At 41.7% G+C, this 20,304-nt stretch overlaps 1 protein-coding gene across 17 annotated transcripts in view; it reads left to right on the plus strand.

Moving 5' to 3' along the window:
* DST (dystonin) overlaps window positions 1-20,304 on the plus strand; it is a 435,317-nt gene that overhangs the window by 178,627 nt on the left and 236,386 nt on the right. For all 17 annotated transcript variants that reach the window (XM_072944761.1, XM_072944766.1, XM_072944764.1 and 14 more), the window contains one exon: window positions 2,846-2,907. In XM_072944761.1, the coding sequence (XP_072800862.1) occupies window positions 2,846-2,907 (62 nt within the window). The remainder of the gene's footprint in view (window positions 1-2,845; window positions 2,908-20,304) is intronic.

Raw genomic sequence — 20,304 nt, forward strand, 5'->3', positions numbered from 1 at the left:
GCAGGGGCGGTCTTTCTCTCACTTGTGTCGCTTGCCTGGTGAGTGCACACCCTCTGCCCGGCTGTCTACCCGTCACACTGCCTTGTGTCAGGTGCCCTCTCCAACGGACGAGCTCCAGGGAGCAAGGACCAGCTGCTCTTTCTGTCCAGCCTGATGGTCCCAGCATCCCATGGTGCTGGGCTCATCAAAGGACCGGGTAGATGCTGGGATGAGGGTGGGAGGAAGGGATGCTGGCACTAATAGACTGCTTCTCTTTCTTTGCTCTTGCCTCACATACTAATTAGTTATTGAGGTTCGTTCTAAACTCTTTAGGAAGAGCAAGGCTGAAAGACATTCACTACATCATCATTGCTTTAAGAGATGGAGTAACGTATTGTATCTATATAAGTAATTATGCCTTGTTATCCTGACTTGGATTGTCCTTTGGAAAGTATAATTAATTCGCATCATGGGCATGTGTTTGTTGAGTGCATCAAAGCATCATGGCACCTACTACGGGGTAGACTAGATGACTGAGGTGTAACTCATGCCCCGATAGGGCCAACGAGGGAATTAATGAATATTTTGTGGATAATAACGTTGGTTAACAATGATTGATATAATTGTTCTTGGCAGAGTAGCTATATGCAAAGTGCCTGCAGATTTTACATTGGGGCTCAGGCAGATTGAACAGTTTGAACAAAGTTCTGAGTATTTATATTCCAATGTAGCAAGCTTCTATCTTCTGGGTCAACTTCTCCAATTTTTAATACCCAGTGTTAAGTCAAGAATGAGATGAGACGTTTGGGGCACTGAGGAATTTGTTACAGGCAGTAGGTACCAAATGATCGGCTCTGTTTAGGTGCCTTTTGGTTCTTCCTGAGGATAAGAAGTGGAAAGGGTTTCCAGTGGGGACTTTGAAGAAGAAATACTTGTGAAATGCAAACGATGTGACGTGGTCCCTCCCCTGCCCTTTCATGTTGTCCTTTAAGGGGAGACAGCTCTGGTAACACGCCATCTCTGGGTAGCCTTGCAGAGAATCGAATTTGAACGAACCATGGGGTTGCTTTCCTCAAATTGATGTATCCACTTCCTTATCATGGAACCTTTATGGTTTCCTTCAAAACTTTCATTTTGAAATAATAACATTCTGATTTATGTCCTCATAGATATGTTTTGTGCACAGCCCTAATTATAGTTTTAGGATAAATGTTAGAAGTGGAGTTGCTGGGAAACGGGCATATATATTTTGTAGGCTTTTGATATTTATTGGCAAATTGTCCTAGAGCAGGGCTGTCCAATAGAGACTTTTGCGATGGTGGGGATGTTCTGTATCTGGACTGTTAGCTCGTGCGTACTTGAATTGTGACCAGTGTAACCAAGGAACTGAGTTGTTCAATGTTATTTTGTTTTAGTTAATTTTGGTTTAAAGTTAAGTAACCATGTATGTGACTAGTGGCTACGATTGACAGTGCAGATCTAGAAGACTGAAACCAAATTACACTTCCACTAGCAAAATATGAGTATCTGTTCCCTATGCCTTTGTCTATGTGAACCTTTTTTTCATTAAAATCTTGACAATTTGGCTGAAAAGCTTATTTGTATTATTTTATCATATTATTTGCTAGTGAGGTTGAATACCTGAGGGCGTTTGATTTTTTTTTCATTTTTAAAACTAATTTCACTAATTTCATTTCATAAATTTTTAAACGTTTTCATTGCCGCTGTTGCCCAGTTATACTTTAAGATGTTCATCTTTTCCTTTTTTATTTGTTTTTTTGGTATTAATATTAGTAACCTTTGTCTCATTTTACCAGTATTTTTCCCAGTTGACATAGTTAAGTGTTTTGGTTTATACTGAAATTATTGTAAATACTTTTAATAATTAAAATAGGCATTTTCAAAGAAACTTTTGTTCCATTTAAAGTAGTTTCTGGGGGCTCCGGGATGAAGAATGAGGGTGAAAGAGATGAAGAGAGAGAGCTGTTTGGCCCCAGGGAAGGGCTGGAGATGGGGGACTGTGGTGGGGAAGGAAGGAGGACCACTGAGGAGGGAGAGGGACCGTTCCCAGATGCAGAGAGAGCCAGGGAGGACACAGGACCACAGGAAGCCACCGCCTGGGAGCAGGAGGGCCGAGGGGGTGTGACTTCGAACGCATCTCTAGATGTTGCAGACTTTGAAATAGTAACGTGATCAATTCTGGGACTGTTTCTCCTTAAATCATCAGCCTCCTCTCACCCTCTCTCTGCACCGCCTAGTAACCAGGACGGTGTCACTCTCTGTGGGCAAGGGTCTAGTTGGGGGCGTTTCGTTTTTACCGGACAGTTCAACACGGGGACTCTCGGGGAGAAGCAGCATGGTCAGTAATTAGCCCAGTGTCCCCTTCCAGCCAGGGGACCTGGATTCAGCCCTGCCTCTTATTGCAACTTTAAGTGTCTTGCTGGATGATCGTGGCTAAGTCTTTCCACCTTTCGAGGTGTCTTGGGTTCCTCTCCTGTGGGATGGCAGTGACCCTGCCTCCCTCTCTCTCTTGTGGTTGTGAAGATGGGATGGCATGTAGTCAGGTGCTTCAGGAAGTTCACTGACGCTAAGTTCAAGGACACTTCCGGTGGTGGTGGCAGTGGGAGAGGGACGCTCTGCAGCCGACCGTGCAGACGGCGGTCCCTCAGTGGAGCGACGCGGCCCAATGCCACCCTGGGAAGAGTCCGATCTTCCTTATGCGTGGCCTTAAGGCACAGAATTCAACAAGAGAATTCACGTGCGCTAAGCGGGACTTTGAAACACGGTATTTTTGTTTGTGTGCGTAGTCACGGTGAAAGTCTCCTCACACTTCCTTATTTTACATCTTTTTAAAATTTTTTTGCAGATGAACGGGACAAAGTTCAAAAGAAAACGTTTACAAAATGGATCAATCAGCATCTCATGAAGGTCAGTGCCTATTTCTTTCGCATCTGGGGATGGGTTTGCCTCCTGTAGAGGATCGTGCTGTTCCTGATTGGATAGCCCTGAAGCGCAGCTTCTCAGTATCAACTGGAGAGGTTAACTCCTAGCGTATTTCACGTGCATTTCAGGCATCCGTAGTTATCTGGTGTGTGGCCTGTGGGTAATGGTGCGGGGCCGGAGGATGGGTACGCGGTGATTGCAGGGCATTCTGCGATGTTAGTAAAACCTCTCATTATTGGACTCAAAAAAAAAAAATCTCAGCAGTTTAAGGAATATATAAATATTGATTTGTTTGGTCACAGAAAAGCTGCAATTCTCAGTAAGAGTTTTTTTTTTCCTCTGAAGAGTCCAACCAAGTTTTGGCATCAGATTTATGTGGGTAGCAGAGTTAGGTAGGAATAAGGTTGGATTATAGAGACAGAAGCCTGGACTCCGTTTATTTCCTGTACTTAGTACAACCCAAAAAGTGATGCTTCAGTCTTTGTTTCTCTGTGAAGCAATTAATTAATGGTTCTTAAATTAAGAGTCTTGTGTGCCACCAGTCACTGAGAAGCTGATGTAAGCTCTCCAAAAAAAACCACACGTGTACAAAATTTGCATACAATTTCATGGAATTACTGGATCCAACCGAAGGTGTTCTTTAAATCTCAACTAAAGAGCGCATGGAATTTCACAATTAGCTTTTTTTCCAAATATTCATTTTCTTTTTTTTTCATCAAAGGTTATTACAAGATATTGAGCATAGTTCTCTATGCTATACAGCAGAAACTTTTAAAAAAATCTATTTTTGTGTATTACAATGAACTCTTAGTCACTTTTTTCCCCCTTTTGTGGACAGTCCTAAAGTTGGAGAGAAGGTACTGTGTTAAGTCTGTTGTTTGGGACTTGGAAAGCATTTTCTCCCGCAGAAACATTATTTTAATGTTATATTCTTAAGCGGTCCTCCAGATCGTCTTTAAACCAGCATGGAGCATAGAGGGATGGTGCTAATAATGTAATAGCACCTAACGACCTTCTCTAAAAGTGATGCTTCTTTCAGAAGGCATATCAGAATTGCCTGAGAGAAGTTTTAGTCCTCTCTCTCATCACTGTCTGACAAAATCCTTTTCCCAGATTCTGATATGTCCTTCAGGGAGCTCATGCCATCCCCACGCCATCTGAGACTCACTTCCGTAAGGAGCTTCTGTTACTTCTGGGGGTTGAATCTCCTGGGGTGTTGGCAGGAGATGAAAGATGGAGACTGTCTGCCTTACGAGGCTCTTAGGAGGAAGCATATGGTGAATTCTAATGAAGGCAGAAGACCAGCAGTGTCCCCCTCTCCCCCAGGCTTTGGTCTTACTCTGCGTGTTCCACGTATATCATGGGAGAGGGACTCTTCCACGGGCTGGAGCAGAGACGCGCTGATGTGAGGGTGGGGGTGCGGGGCGCTGGCGCTGACTCCCCTGGGAGCTGGCACAAGACAGGTGTTTCCTGAGGACCTGCTGTGACCCAGGCGTGCCGGGCTGGACCGCTCGTCCTAGGAGTGGCCTGTCATTGGGGTGAATGAGCATTAGGAGGCTGCGTTTAGCTAAAAATTCAAAACACTGGTTGAGCTGTTTGAGGACAGAGGCTGCCTTGTTCACCCCTAGGGTGCATCCTGGTGCCTGGCAGGGGTGTTCTCACCGTGTGTAACCGGCATTACGCATGTGAACTCACTTCCGACAGCCCTCCGAGGTGGTAGAGCTCAGTGGTTACACACACACAGCCCACAGAGTCAGACGGCAAGGCTTCAAATCTCGATTTACCTGGAATATGTGACCTCTTTCTTTGATCAGAAGACAAATCTCAAAGATTTAAGGCTTCCTTTCGCTGCAACATAGTATGAATTAGGAAAGTAAGTACGTTATGCACAGGTCATTAGTTAGATGCCAGTCCACTTGGTTAGGGTTTTAATCAAATTAACTTATTTGTTTCTTGAAGTAGGTCAGAAGTTAAAATTTACTCCCACTAAACGAGGAGCTGCTTTAGAGAGGGGGACAGCCGGACGGACCATCTTGGCTGCCTCACTGTCGCTCCGGAACCTCTTGTTCCGTTTTGCTGTGGAATCAGCTCAAAGCAGCCTTGCCTTGTAATCCTTAGAGCTGTGCTCTCAAATTTCTGACACAAAACTCAAACATGGGAGAACATGGTTTTTAAACCTTCTATACTTTTATGGCTAGAAGTTACCGCGTTAACCTCAAGTGAAGAAAAATAATTACACATCCCAAAGCGTTCTGGGACACCAGGCTGTTTAGACTCGTGTTGTGAATTAATCAGAGGCAGTTCGGCCTTCGTGTGAGCCTCTCTGCGTTCCACCCAAGTGATGATAAGAGAAATTCTGGACACTTTCGCTGTAGGTGGCCATTTGGTCATCATCCGATCAGTAGGAACTATAAAATAAGTATATGCGTTTTAGATTAAAATCTTCATATTAGAAAGAGATACTCTGTATTGATTTTCTCATCTTTCACCTGAAATAGGGAACATATTCAGGGATAAACAGGGACAGGAAGGAAGCAGGTCCCATATCTTTCTTGCCTGACCGTGTCCCTTTTCCGTGAATGAAAAGTCTGTTATTTGAAGAGCCTTTAATAAAATGAGATCGTGTTGTATGAATGTTCAGGGAAAGGGTGACCGTGAGAAGTGAGTCAACAGAATGAAAGAGTGATGGCTGCGGAAGGAGAGGAAAAAAGTGGGACTGAAATCACTGAGATAACATTTGGGTCATTCTGTGCATATTTGGTCTGTTTTGTCAGTTTAACTGTAGTCCTTCCCCTTAAACCATAGGGAAGAGGGGCTGGAGGAGGAAAGAGAGAAGAAAGGGGGAGCTCAAAGCAGGAAAGGGCGAGGGATGTCTGCCCCGTGTCCTGGGCCACCCCCCACAGCCCTGGAGTTCTGTGTGTTGGGACCAAATTCTGGAGACTCTGCCCTTGGCTTAGCTCCCTGGGAGGGCTGACTGAGGTGAGGGTGTGCTTCCTTCACTTCACGGAAGGAGAAACTTGCCGCAGCTCCCCCTTCCAGCTGAGTAGTATTCCCTTGTATAAATATACCCACAACTTCTTTATCCAGTCATCTGTCAGGGAACATTTAGGTTGCTTCCATGTCTTGGCTGTTGTAAATAGTGCTGCTCTGAACATTGGGGTGCATGTATCTTTTTGAATTAGAGTTCACTGTGGATATATGTCCAGGAGTAGGATTTCTGGATCATATGGTAAGTCTATTTTTAGTTTTTTGAGGAATCTCCGTACTGTTTTCCATAGTGGCTGCAGCAAACTGCATTCCCAGCAGCAGTGTAGGAGGGTTCCCTTTGCTACACACCCTCTCCAGCATTTATCATTTGTGGACTTTTGAATGATGGCTATTCTGACTGGTGTGAGGTGATACCTCATTGTAGTTTTGATTTGCATTTCTCTAATAACTAATGATACTGAGCATTTTTTTTCACATGCCTATTGGCCATTACAAGTCTTCATTGGAGAATTGCTTGCTTAGATCTTCTGCCCATTTTTGGATTGGGTTGTTTGTTTTCTTGTCTTTGACTTGTATGAGCTGTTTGTATATTCTGGAAATTAAGCCCTTGTCATTGGCATCGTTTGCAAATATTTTCTGCCATTCCATATGGTGTGGTTGATTTTTAAAAGTTTGTGTGACTGAGAAAAGGAAACATTGTGGCGCTTTTAGATAATTGCTTGAGTTACTCTTACGCCCATATGTGTAAACGTTGTTCCTTAAAATACTTGGTTTGGATTTTTTAATAGAGCTTTTTCTCCAGAAAAAAATTAATATAGCCTTATTTTATTTATCAGCTAAAATTACATTAGTTGAAAGTAAACAGATTACTTAATTAAAATGTATATTTTGTTAGTGAGGAGACATCTGTGGCTTTTTTCCAAACGTATTTGAATTTTAGCGGTCTGCTTATTCAGTTGTGTGACTCAGCCTGTCCTTAAACTGATTGTTCTGGCAGAGAACGTTTCCCTTTTGATTCATCACTCTTCAGAATAGATTTAAGAATAAAATCTAGTTAACACACCCACATCTGCTGCCTCGACAAGTCTCCTCACACACTGAATACACTGGATTATTTACCTTGAATGTCATGTTCTCAAGGTGAACTGTTATTGTCAGCAACACTTACGGATTAGTCTTTAGCGTAATTTAAATAATAGTACTAAAACGTGAGCTGGTTGTTATTGGAAATACCCGTGACAGACTTCAGTTAGCTAAACCTTACCCCGAGAATCGTTCTAAAATATAGTTTACGGCCTTCTTCCATATTTTACAGTATTTATTTATGTCCGTACTACCTGTGGTACTTTATAGACTAGAAGATCTTATGTCACTCTTTAGTTTTATTTATTTTGATTTTGAATTTTTGTTTTTATTTTATTTATTTTATTTTCCTTTACTTAAAACCCTTTAATGCAGAAGCTTGTAAGTTTCATTAGGTCCCATTTGTTTATTCTTGCTTTTATTTCTTCTAGGAGAAAATTTTTGAAATGTATGTCAGATAATGTTTTGCCTGTGTTTTCCTCTAGGAGGTTTATTGTATCTTGTCTTATGTTTAAGTCTTTGATCCACTTTGAGTTGATTTTTGTATAAGGTGTAAGGGAGTGTTCTAGCTTCATTGTTTTACATGCTGCTGTCCAGTTTTCCCAACACCATTTGCTGAAGAGACTCTTTATTCCATTGTATATTCTTGCCTCCTTTGTCGAAGATGAATTGACCAAAAGTTTGTGGGTTCATTTCTGGGCTCTCTGAGTGTGTATATGTCCATGTATGACTGAAAAATTGTGCTGAACACTGGAATTTGACACAACATTGTAAAATGATTATAAATCAATGAAAAATGTTATTTAAAAAAAACCCTTTAATGGTTGTCTACTGGTCTTAAGATTAAATTACAAATTCTTAGCATGGTCTATTTAAAAAATTTTTTTTAAATATATTTTTATTGAAGTATAGTCAGGTTTCAATGTGTCAATTTCTGGTGTACAGCAGAATACTTCAGTCATATAGGAGCATACATATATTTGTTTTCATGGTCTTTTTAATTGTAAGTTACTGCAAGATATTATAATACAATACAGTTCCCTGTGCTATACAGTATAAACTTGTGTTTTACTTTTATTTAGTTTTGTTATGACTGATCACGCGCAGTTCTGTCTTGCTGTCTAGAACTTTGTAAGGTGATCATGTAACCGATGGTGCCCAAGGTCTAAGTACCTTCTCAGTGTTCTCCTGAACCCTTTACAGATTAGAAGATTCTTTTTAATTCATTGTTTGCATGGACCCAGAGTTAGAACTTGAGCCATGACTGAGAAGCCACATTCAGGAGAAATCATTTAAGGGGAGAAACAATTTTTACCAGGTTGGAGTCTGGAGAAGTTCATATAGTGTGTCTTCCTTGCATTGGATCCATGTAACTGCCATTTATAGTGGAAATGTGTTCTTCAGCACTGGTTATCTGTACTGTCAATTTATTCCTTCATGCTGTGTAATAGGATGTTGTCTAAATTTCATTTTATTGATATGCAAATGCATTTGGAGACCAAGAGGCCTGGATTCCAGTGTTGAACCATACCCTGTTACTAACCTGCTTGGTTACTGTGCGGGAGACACCTAACTGACTATTACATTTTAATCTCTGTCCCATCTGGTCTTTGGAAGGCTTGACTTACTCATGGAATAGATAGCCTATGCACATTGTGAAGCCAGCAACTTCCTGGCTGCATTGAATCCTTCACACTATTCTTTGTTTTGTGATTTGGTGGCTGGAAAGAAATGTAAGTTCCCAAGCTGAGAACACAATGTGATGACTTTTAGGGACCAGAAAAAAAGCTGTTTGCTCTGTGCTCTTGCCCATCGCATGTTTTTTGAGTCCCTTTATCAGCTCTGGACACAGGTGAGATAGAATTTTTGAAGCATTGACTTTGCAAAGGGCCAATGAGAGATACCTTTCCTGCAAGGATAATGCAGGTTTTGGTTCTGAAGTTCTGCAAATCAGATAGTTTTTCAAGACCTTCGACTTACACAAGTAGTTCTTAAACTTCAGCTGCATCAGATTCACATGGAGGGCTGGTTAAAAAGATTATCCGGCCCCTCCCAAGGGCTTCTGGTTCACTGGATCTGGGGGCGGGCCTGAAAAGTTCCGTTTCTAATAACTTCCCAGAAATTGGGTTTCTCCCAAAATGCTGATACTGCCGAGCTGGGGCCAGACTAGGAGAGCACCAGGTGTAGATGAAGTGATAAATACTATAATGAACCATCAGTCTCATTTGATCTAACCAACAAATGTGCTGATAAGGTTTAGAAAATAGCAGTAGCTGTTGCCCCTCTGCTGCATGGTAGGCACTTCACAGTGTTAGTACTGACACTGATCGTGATCATAACGTTGACCGCTGACACTATATGAGCGCAAACCACCTGTCAGGACCTGTCACTTTCATGTCTTAATGTATTTAACTCTCACAACAGTTCTTATAGGCAGGTCCTGACTATTCTTAATTCCCTGCATTACAGATGATAAAACTGACGCCCAGAGAGGGTCTATAATTTCCCCAGGTCATGTGGGTAATAATTCCCAGGATGCGTGTGGAAGATAAGGCTAAGAGAGATTATGTAGGTTGGACAACTGTCTGAGGAGGAAGTGAGGATTACACCCCCTTCTGCCCGACTCCAGATCTTGCATTAAAGCCGTAAGAGTGAATTTGGAATTGAACGATTAAAGCTAGAGGGGGAGGCTGAGCTTGGCTTTGGACTTTGGTCTAATATCTTTACAAATACGACGTGACGTGTGAGTTATTTCTGTTGTGGTATAAGAGGTAGTGTATCCAGTGTGGGAAAGGTTGAAAGCTGTTTTGGGGAATGTCCGGGTAAAGGCCCAAAGTGTAGGACTTAGAAGCAAATCAGGTTTTTCTAAATGTGAAGAATAGTTGATTTGGTAATTTTGACAATTTCAAGACAGTAAGAGAGAACGTAGAAGAGTCTGAAGTGGTTCCAGGTAGATGAACGGTAGCTTGGGACTGAGAAATTCTGAGTATCTTCTCATTGTGAAAATTAATGATTTCTTTGTGATAAATTCCTAATCAATTAAAAAAAAAGTCCAATAGAAAACAAACTTATGGTTACCAGGGGGAGAATGGGGTAGGAAGAGATAAATTAGGGTTTGGGATTTGCAGATACTAACTACTATATATAAATAGATAAACAAGTTTCTACTGTACCGCACAGGGAGCTATATTCAGTATCTTGTAGTGACCTATGATGAAAAGAACATGAGAAGGAATCTGTATGTACATGCATGACTGGGACATGATGCTGTGCACCGGAAATTGATACAACATTGTAAACTGACTATACTTCAATTTAAAAATATTTTTTAAAATAGTAAACTACATTTTGAACTTCAAGTTAATTTATGGCAAGAAGACAAACCATTTCCTTTCTCCTTGTGAGAGTCGTTGGAGCAATTACAAGTGATTTTAGTGTTTATTGATAAAAATGATGAACCGCCTTTTCGAATTAAGGACACCCAAATTTTACTCAGTGATTCCATCAGATAACTTTAGTTCCTTCTTGTGGTCAAATATACTTTTTCTTCCTCTTGAGGAGTGGGTATAGGTCAGTGGTAGAGTGTGTGCTTAGCATGCATGAGGTCCTGGGTTCAATCCCCAGCACCTCCATTAACACTTTCTTCTTCCTCTTGATTTCCTTATTCTCGTCATTCCTTCTGCTACCATTACTACCATTTTTTGAGTGCCTGCTCTGGGCCGGATCCTGGGTGGATGCAGTATGCAGGTCGTCTGGTTGAATCCTTGCATAACCAGTGATGTTCAGGAGGCTCAGGGAAGACAGGTACCTGCCCAGCCTGAAGGGGCGAAGATGTGGCAGAGCTGAGTCAGTCCTCGGTCCTTCTGGGTCCGCAGGAAAACTACATCATACTGCACAGCTTGCCACCCTAGACAGTCAAATGGTTAAAGAAAGATCAAGAAGTTGAAGACAGAGAAGTCAGGGGAAGACAGGTACATTGCTGCTTCCCCAGCTCTAATTTCCCCCAGCATTACTTCAAGTCTTTGCCGTTACGGTTTGGCCTCTTTAAATGGCCATAAATTTTTATTTGCATTCTTCTCTAATCAATAGACTTTGTAGGAATTTAGAGATATAGATAAAAGTATATGTGAAAAAGCCTAGCAGCGTTCCTGAAGGTCGCCCTTTTAGCCGGAGAAGGGCACTGACTAAGGCATTTTCAAAGAAGAAAAACCAAACACTTTGATCAGTGGTGTAAACATAGCCTAAATCATGGTACATAGGGCTTCACATCAGAAAATGTGTCCGCGTCCCGCCGTGCGTGAGGACAGGGCTGTGTCTGTTTCACTCAACAGTGCATGTCAGTGTCTGATACACTGTTCCCCTCAGACCACTGAGGGATTTGGTGCTGGATGAGTGATTCTGAAAGCAAATGCAACTTTTCTTCCTAGGTTATAATATAGAACTCTTATTTTTTTTTAGGTTTTTTGGGGGGGGGGATTTTTTTTGTTGTTTGGTTTCGTTTTGTTTTTGTTTTCATTGTTTTTTTTTTGGTGGGGTTTTTTTTTTAAGGTTGTTTTTGTTTTTGTTTTTTTGGTGAGGATTTTTCTCTGGGTTTTGTGTGTGTGGTGGGGGGCAGATTTTTTGTTTGCTTGTTTTGTTTTGTTTCAGTTTTGGTGTCACATAGACCTCCTGACTACCCTAGAGAGGGAAGTGGAAGTGTTGCTTTGTGAGGAGCGAGCTAAAAGTCAGTCTGGAAGAGAGAGAACTTTGTGATGACATCCTTCTCTTAAAGCCGAGGAGCCCTGTTTCACTCTAGGTATAGAAGCCGAGGCCCCAAGTCGACAGGGGGCTCAGCAAGGACCACGTTCCCATCATCCTTCCGGTCCCTCTCATGTTTTCCCAGTTCTTGTAGGTCGTATGAAGTTCGCTCATACTAATTAATAAAGGAGATTCATTTCTGTGTCTACGGTTGCTAATTAGCTCTGCACGCTTATTTACTGTTCCTTTCATCTGTTCAGAATTTAGAAGGGTGTTGGCTCAAGCTAGATTTTTCTTGCTTGGAAATTCTTTCGTAACAGGTGGACAACATTAAGGGGGTTCTCTGCAGCCTTACTGCATGTAGGGAAGGAAGGAGGCCTTCCCCTGCTATTCGTCCGGGTTCTTGGCGGGGCTCTATCACGGAAGACAGATGAACGAGAGAAAAGCCTACAAACGTATTTCATTAAAGTTTTATGTGATCCAGGAAGAGGTGAGGACCAGAAGAGATGGTTGCGTCTAAGTGTTTTTGGCACTAGATTTGCTGAAGAGTGGAGAGTCATGGGGAAATGTGACTGGACAAAAGCCAAGGGTAATCAATGGGGAGCTTAGGCAGGCCTGTGTGTTCAGACTCCTCTCACTGTCCCTCTGCCTTCTGAGATAACGATGCTTGCTTCCTCCGGGTCCAGCGAGGGCATCTGTCCCATGAAGGTCTCATGACCTGCTCCAGGGGAGGGGGAGGCGGCTGGATGTCCAGCACAAGCTGGTTCCCTGCTCCTTGGGCTGAAAACATCCAGTGTGCCAAGGCGCTGAGTTTGGGGTGGTGTCCCCCGAGCCCTGTCTTTTTAAAAAAGTTCTTTTATTTCTGGTAAAGTTACTTTTTTAAAAATTTATTTGTATTTATGTTTTTGACGGAGGGAGGTAATTAGGTTTATTTGTTTATTTTTAGAGGAGGCGCTGGGGATTGAACCCAGGACCTCATGCTTGCTAAGCATGCGCTCTACCACTTGAGCTGTACCCTCCCCTCCCCGGGCCCTGTCTTGTAGGGGGAGTTAGGTTTCTTTGAAGGTTATCTAAGAAATTTCTTTTCAGAGAATCTAATAGAAAAACCTGTTTCCAGGCCCTGGTCAGGGTTGGCTGTGCTGCAAACCTGAGGAAAAATCTGGAGACTTCTTTTTCTTTTTATTTTGGTTTTGGTGGAGAGGTTATTAGGTTTATTTGTTTGTTTATTTCCATTTTAATGGAGGTACTGGGGATTGAACCCAGGACCTTGTGCATGCTAAGTACACACTCTACCACTGAGCTGCCCCCTGCCCCCAGAAACTGGCTTTAAAAGGGGCTGTTAGAGGGAGCCAAGGAGCAAAGGAGGCAGAAGCCAGTAATGAGAGAGGGGTGAGGGGGCCGTGCCCTGCGGGGGCAGAATTTGACACTGAAGGTGGTCGGGGTGTCAGAGGCCGTGATGGGTCACACTGGACTTGCCTAGGAGTTTGGAAACTGTTGCCTACATAATAGAGTCATTTGATTCTTAATGGAAGGGAGAAGAAATGTCTGTGCTGTGAAAAAAGGCAAGACTTGACTTCTAAAGATGCTGAACTGAGTGCCTGACGGCCTGGGCCGTTGACTCACAGAGCTGACATGTTCTGACGCTGACATTGGCTGAAAGAATTTCCGTTTTTTTCCTCTTCCAGCTTTCCTGAGGTGTAACTGGCGTACAGCCCTGTACAAGTGTGGCGTGTACAGCAGATTGATCTGACTCCCACACGTCAGGAAATGATGACCACAGTAGGTTTAGTGGACATCCGTCATCTCGTAGAGATACTAAATAAAAAGAAAACAATTTTCTGATGATCGGATCTTAGGATTTACTCTCTTAATGAGTTTCCTATAGGAAACTTATAGTTTCCTATAACACGTAGCAGTGTTAATTGTATCAGTCATGTTGTATATCACATTCCTAGTAAGTATTTAAGAGTTTTGTTTAACTGAGGTGGTTGACAGGGTTATAAGGTCAATTTCACGCAGGATTTTAACTGTTCTTTCATCTGCAAGGGTCCATGTGTATGTTAAAGCTACACCACCCTCACTAATCACAAAGGGTAGAAAACTGGTAACAACTGTGGAGTCTAAGCCTGAGTTTAAAGATGCGCAAATTTGGTCAAGTGATAGGGCTTTTTTTTTTTTTTCAGTTGTTTTCTTCAAAGTGATAGTCTCACTTCATTCATTCCCCCCCCCCCAGTTTTATTAGACAGAGTTATTACAGTTGCACATACACATTATATTACATGTAAATACATATGTACAATGTACTGCACATTTTTTTTAGTTTACATACGTGTGCTGATCATTGTTTCTAAGAACAGATCAGAGCTTTAGCTTTTGAAACTTACATAGTCGTCAAAGGAGAAGAGCCAACCGCAAGACGAAAATCCACAGGATGCGGCGGTCCCACCATAAGGGGCGGTCAGATGTGCTCACGCACGTCCAGGACATCAGCCATCTGAGTTACGGATGACAAGCGGTTCATTTGTGCCCTTAAGTGATGCGGCACTTTTGAGGCTGTGTGTTCTTAGCTGTGAAGTAGTTATTTACATTTACCGGACAGGTCAGCTCAGTCACCTCGTCATCTTGAAAGGACAGCTGTACAGACAAGTCTCTCTTTTATTGGTGCTTTCTCTGAGTCTTGTCACTTCACTGGAATAGTTGCTATGGAGTGACATGTTCTGAGGAACTTTTAAATCATAGGTCCTTTTTTATTTAGTTGTTTTGTTGAAGTATAGTTGATTTACAAGGTTGTGTTAGTTTCAGGCACACAGCATAGTGATTCAGTTATATATGTGTTTAATTCTTCATATTCTTTTCCATTATAGGTTATTATAAGATACTGAATATAATTTCCTGTGCTCTACAGTAGGACCTTGTTGTTTATCTGTTTTATACATAGTAGTTAGTATCTACTAATCTCTAACTCCTAGTTTATCCCTACCCTCCTTCCCCTTTGGTAACCACAAGTTTGTTTTCTCTGTGACTCTGTTTCTATTTTATCAATAAGTTCACGTGTCATTTTTTTAGATTCCACATATAAGTGATATCATGTGGGTTTTTTTCGTTTCTCTTTCTGACTTACTTCACTTAGTATGATAGCCTATAGGTCCATTCATGTTGCTGCAAATGGCATTATTTTATTATTTTATGGCTGAGTAGTATTCCATTGTATAAATATACCACAGCTTCTTTATCCAGTCCTCTGCCGATGGACATTTAGGCTGTTTCCACGTCTTGGCTGTTGTATCTGTATGCTGCTATGAACACTGGGGTGCATGTATCTTTCCAAATTTATAGGTTCAATTTACATCAGACAACTCTAGCTTAATGTTAATCTTTTCACTTATGATGCATTCATGTAAAATATCCACTTTGAACAACCCTTTTAGTTACCTAGTTTATTTTAAATTAAAAGAGAGATACATTTCATCAGTGGAAGTAGGAAAAACTCTACCTTGCTTTGGGATTTTCCTACAAGAGGTGTATCATATGCTGTAGAGGAAATACAGCACATTTCTGCAGTGCCATTGCTTAATATTTATGCTTGGTGTTGAGATGCATTTGTGAGGGAGAATCAATAACTGAAATAAATATCAAAATATCTACAAACATAACATGGGCAAGAATATGTTGTATTTTAATTACTTCCTTACAATGCACTTTATTCATTCCCTGCCAACATTTTTGGATTCCATTGTCATGAAAACAAAATTGGCCCAGGAATGTGCCAACCTTTAAATTGAATGTCCATTATGGGGGTGTGGGAAATCATATTTATTGGCAACCTACATGCCTTATATTAGAAACTTCTAAATATATTGTTTTAAAGAATTTCTTAGTAAAAGTGTTCAAGTACTATTGTGTGTGAGTTTAAAAAAAATCATGGAAATATACAGTTAGCTTTCAAATACAGTTTAAGGAGCCCATGGGATTCATGATCAGATTTTTTTTTTCTTTACTGGGGATACTGGGCATTGAACCCAGGACCTTGTGCATGCTACGCATGCGCTCTCCCACTGAGCTATACCCTCCCCGTATCATTTTTTGATACCACACATGTAGAGTCCTTCACATATGAGTGGGGACATCTGTCGGTCATTTTGGAGAACTGCATTTCCCTGTGTGGCTGAAATAGGGAACTGTGCTCCTCTTGCTGGCTGGCCCCCCTGACGCTGTCTCTGCACATCCTCTTGTATCAATGTGAGGAACTGAAGTCTGGAGATCGTGGACCATAATGCTTTAGAGGAGAAAGAGCGGGCCCTTCCCGTCCCCACGCAGGTTAAGGTTTCAAACCTCACTCTTTTCTCCATCCATTTCTTAGGCCCCCCTCTGTCCCCAGGGGCCCAGCGCCTGCATGTGTCCTGCTCACATTCACATTTCCAGCCTCTCCATGCTCCATCCTGGACTTGGGGGGCAGCTGGCCTCCGCACGGGTCAGGGGACGCCCTGATGGCAGAGACTGATGGGCACTGATTCACCACGGTCCATAAGTAACAGAGCAGTCCGCTATCCTGCTGGAAAAGAAATCTCTGGTGGAATCTCAGAGAGACTCAAGAAGAAACATTGGTTGGGGGTAGGAGGGCAGTGTGGGCGTAAGCAAGTCATGCCTGGACTCTGTCCTGCTGGGTGGTTCTTCTAAGCTGTTCCTACTTTTCTCAGCATCTTTCCTCGTGGTCCAGGAAGTGGTACCGTGTGATGATTGAGAGCTCGGGGCCCCTGGACTGAGCACTGTGGCTCACACGCCAGAGCTGTGACCTGGACCCTTTCTAAGCCTTTGTTTTCCCATCTGTGAAACAGAGAATGGTGCCCTCTTTAGAAACTTTGAAGATCATCAGGTTTTCCTCCTCTCGTCCCTAACAGTGGCGGCTGTGGGCCTGCTGTCTGCATTTTTATGGGTGTGAGTCATAGAACCGGCTACAGGTTGACAAGAGGAGATGTCCCGTCTGTGCAGTGGTGGTGGTTTTGCATTGCGGTGTTGGATGCCTGTTAAACAGTGACGTCTAAGTAAAGGGGTGTGTTTTCAGTCTGCCCCAGGTCCAGGCTAACACTGTTTTCTCTCCAGTGGGTGTCACAGTGGGAGGTGAGCTGCTGTGTGTGCTTGGCAGTCCCCTGGATTATTAGTGAACCATCACTTCCCTGGTCGGGTGTAGCCTAGATGAAGTAACCACAGAGCAAGGACCCGGCAGAGCCACAGACACAACGTAGCATGTCCGCCTCCCGCCTGAGCAGAGAACCTGACCCTCAGGTTTCCTATAAGAGCATTAGCGGCCTTCCAGTATTTAAGAACAAAACAAAACCCTGATACTTTAAAATCTCCAAAAAACAGTGCTCCTTACTGACTTCTTGAAGAATAGTGTAAAAATGTCATCTCTTAGATTTGTTGCAGTTCTACCAGAAAGACAGAACACAGGGGCCTTGACAAGTTCGAAAGGTAGAAATGCTGTCCAAGTTAATGAGTTTGTGTTATGTTTTTTTTTGTTTTCACATTTCACAATTTGTTATTGTTCCCAAAGGTTTTAAACATTTTTTATTTTTACGTAAACTTAAAAAAACATAAGGAGGGGAGGGTATACAGCTCAAGTAGTTCCAGGTTTAATTGCCAGTAGCTCCATTAAAAAAGTAATTAAATAAATAAACCTAATTACCTCCCCTACCAAAAAAAAAAACAAACAAACAAAACAAACAAAAAATCCCATAAGAAACTATATTTATAGACACTTTGATTTTACTGAGCATTGTATACACCAGAGCAATTTTTAAAAATTGAAATATAGTTGATGTACAATATGAAAGTTTCAGGTATTTTTAAAGCTTATACTCCACTAGTAGTTATTGTAAAATATTGGCTATATTCCCTATGTGGTACAATATATCTTTGTAGCTGATTTATTTTGTATATAATAGTTCGTACCTCTTCATCCCCTACCCCTGTCTTGCCCTTCCCCCCACCAGCCACTGGTTTGTTTTCTATATTTGCGAGTCTAGAACAGAGCAATTGTAATGTTTCTTCCCAGTTGTTAAACTCCAAACTTTTGTCTTGTAAATTTAATTTCTGACGAAGACTTTTCCTGCTGGGTTTTAAAATTAAATTTTCCAGACTTAACCAGATCAACTAAAAACTTTTTTTTGTGGGGTCAGGGGGCTGAAGAGCAGCATTTTTCAATTCAGGTTCCCAGGAGCACCAGTGTTTTGAGATGCTTGGGGGGGGGCGGGGAAGAAAAGTTTCCATTGCCAAAAGCGTTTGCAAGGCAGCCTACCCAGATTGAAGAGATTTATGGTGCATATTAGCATATGAGAGACGGAACCACTGTGGTAAAGGACCCTGTTTAATCCAGTGTTTCACAAATTCACTTGGTCATGGATTCTTTTTATCAAAGAGTATCTATTAACATCCCTTTGGGAAATCCTGCAGGAGGGTTTTAAAAGTGACTGCTTTTAAGCAGATTTAATTAATTTTGTGTTAATTTGAATCCCGTATTTGGACAGGAGCTAGTTAATTTGGTTGTCAGCACAGAGATGTTTTCTCACAGCCTTTCTTACGGGTCATTGATTTTCCAATTTATGGCCAACTTAGACCTTTGGTCTGCTTGAGCTGTAAGTGAGCTATTTCTTTCATTGTCCAGAATTTGCTTACTGTAACTCACGCCCGCTTATCTCGGGATCAGCCCCCAAGAATGGTGTAAAACATCTATGTCAGCTCTTAAAGATGTGGAGAAGCTATTTTGTCCCTTTCTGCAAACTTCTCTTGTCAATCAAGGTCTTCCATTTCCTTTATTTCATTTTTATATTATGCAGTTTTTATGTAGTATATATATATATTTTTTTTTCTAGCATGTTCTCTTTGAGTTTTTACATCTGAGATTGTTAAGACTGTTGAGTTAGACCATGAGTTGAAGGAAAATCTACCGGGTAATCATAGCTGGACAACAAGAACATGGGCAAAAGTTCCCTACTCTGTGGCTCAGCTCCCTTTAAATTATCTCCAGCCCTTCACCTCCCTGCTGCCTTAGTCACGTTCAGCTGTTAAGCTAGTTACTGAGCTGTTTGGGATTTTTTTGTTTTGGTTTTTTGTTTCCTTCCCTGCATTGTAGGTTAACTCCATTAGTCTAAACGATTTTCCAGTTTTTCTACAAAGAACATGTATTACTTTTATTATCAGAAAAGAACAAGATAATGTCATTGTGTAAAATCTTAGCCTTTCTCACTCTTAACTGGCTGTTGGAAGGTAAGGCAGTTGGGTAATTCGTGTCCTTCACAGGAGTGGCCTTGATACAGGAAAAATGGGGCGAGAGGGTGGCCCTGTCCCGGGTCTCAGGCGAGTCCCCGGGATGCATCCCATCAAGTGAAGGTCCTTGTCTTCATACAGGGAAGAATTTAAGAGGGAGTCATAGTAGAGCGAAGGCAAATTTATTCAGGGAGATGCACACTCCATAGACAGTGCGGGCTGTCTCGGAAGCCTACTGTTCCATTTGCTTTTTGCTCTTTTAACATACATCTCCTCTTTGGGGTACTTGAAAGGTTTAGTCGTGGTTGGCATTGCCGGCTTTTGCTTTATGAGTATTCTGATCAGTCCTTTTGTTTAATTAAGTATTAATTGACTATGTTTGGAACTTTTTTCAATAGATACAGATTACCCTTTTAAACATATTTCAGCTGTGTGTACTCCCAGGTTAGAAGAACATCCTGTCCTGTATTCTGGGCATTATTATTAATTTTTTTTTTGTGAGGGGAGGTAATTCGGTTTATTTATTTATTTTTAGAGGAGGTAGTGGGGATTGAAGCCTGGACCGCATGCATGCCAAGCATGCACTCTGCCACTTGAGCTATACCCTGCCCTCTGCTATTATTAATTCTTGCTGTGACAAGTGTAAACATTCCCCATGTGTAAACATCGCTACCACTCAGTAACCCAAAGGGAGTGTTTGAGTTACATTTTTTTATTTTTGAGTTAAATATTTTTAAGGGCAGCTTTTTGGAGGTCTGTTTTACAGACCATAAAATTCACTTGTGTTAAGTGTATAAAGTTGAACAATTTTTAGCAAATTCACAGAACTATACAGTTATCACTAGTCTAATTTTAAAGCACTTCCATCTCCATAAAAAGAAACCCTGTGTCCAATTGCTGTGTTCTCCCCACTCCCCTCAGCCCTAGGAAACCACTGATATATTTTCTCTCTCAATAGATTTCCCTATCTGGAGATTTCACATAAACAGCATCATATAATATATGGTGTTTTTGGTTCTGGCTTCTCCCACTTAGCATAGATTTTTTGAGATTCATCTCTGCGGTAGCCTGTCTCTTTATTCCTTTTTTACTGCCAAGTAGTATTCCATTCCACGCATATATCACAGTTTGTTTACCCATTTAGGGGTTGATTGGCATTTGGGTTGTTTCCACTTTTTGGCTGCTATGAGCTATGCTGCTGTAAACATGAACATCCAGGTCTTTGTATGGGCACATTTTCATTTATTTTGAATGTTCACCTAGGAATGAAATTGTTGGGTCACCTGACAAACCTAGGTTACCAGTTTAAGA

The sequence above is a fragment of the Vicugna pacos genome, chromosome 20 (genome assembly GCF_048564905.1).
Source record: "Vicugna pacos chromosome 20, VicPac4, whole genome shotgun sequence".
In the NCBI taxonomy this organism is placed as follows: domain Eukaryota; kingdom Metazoa; phylum Chordata; class Mammalia; order Artiodactyla; family Camelidae; genus Vicugna; species Vicugna pacos.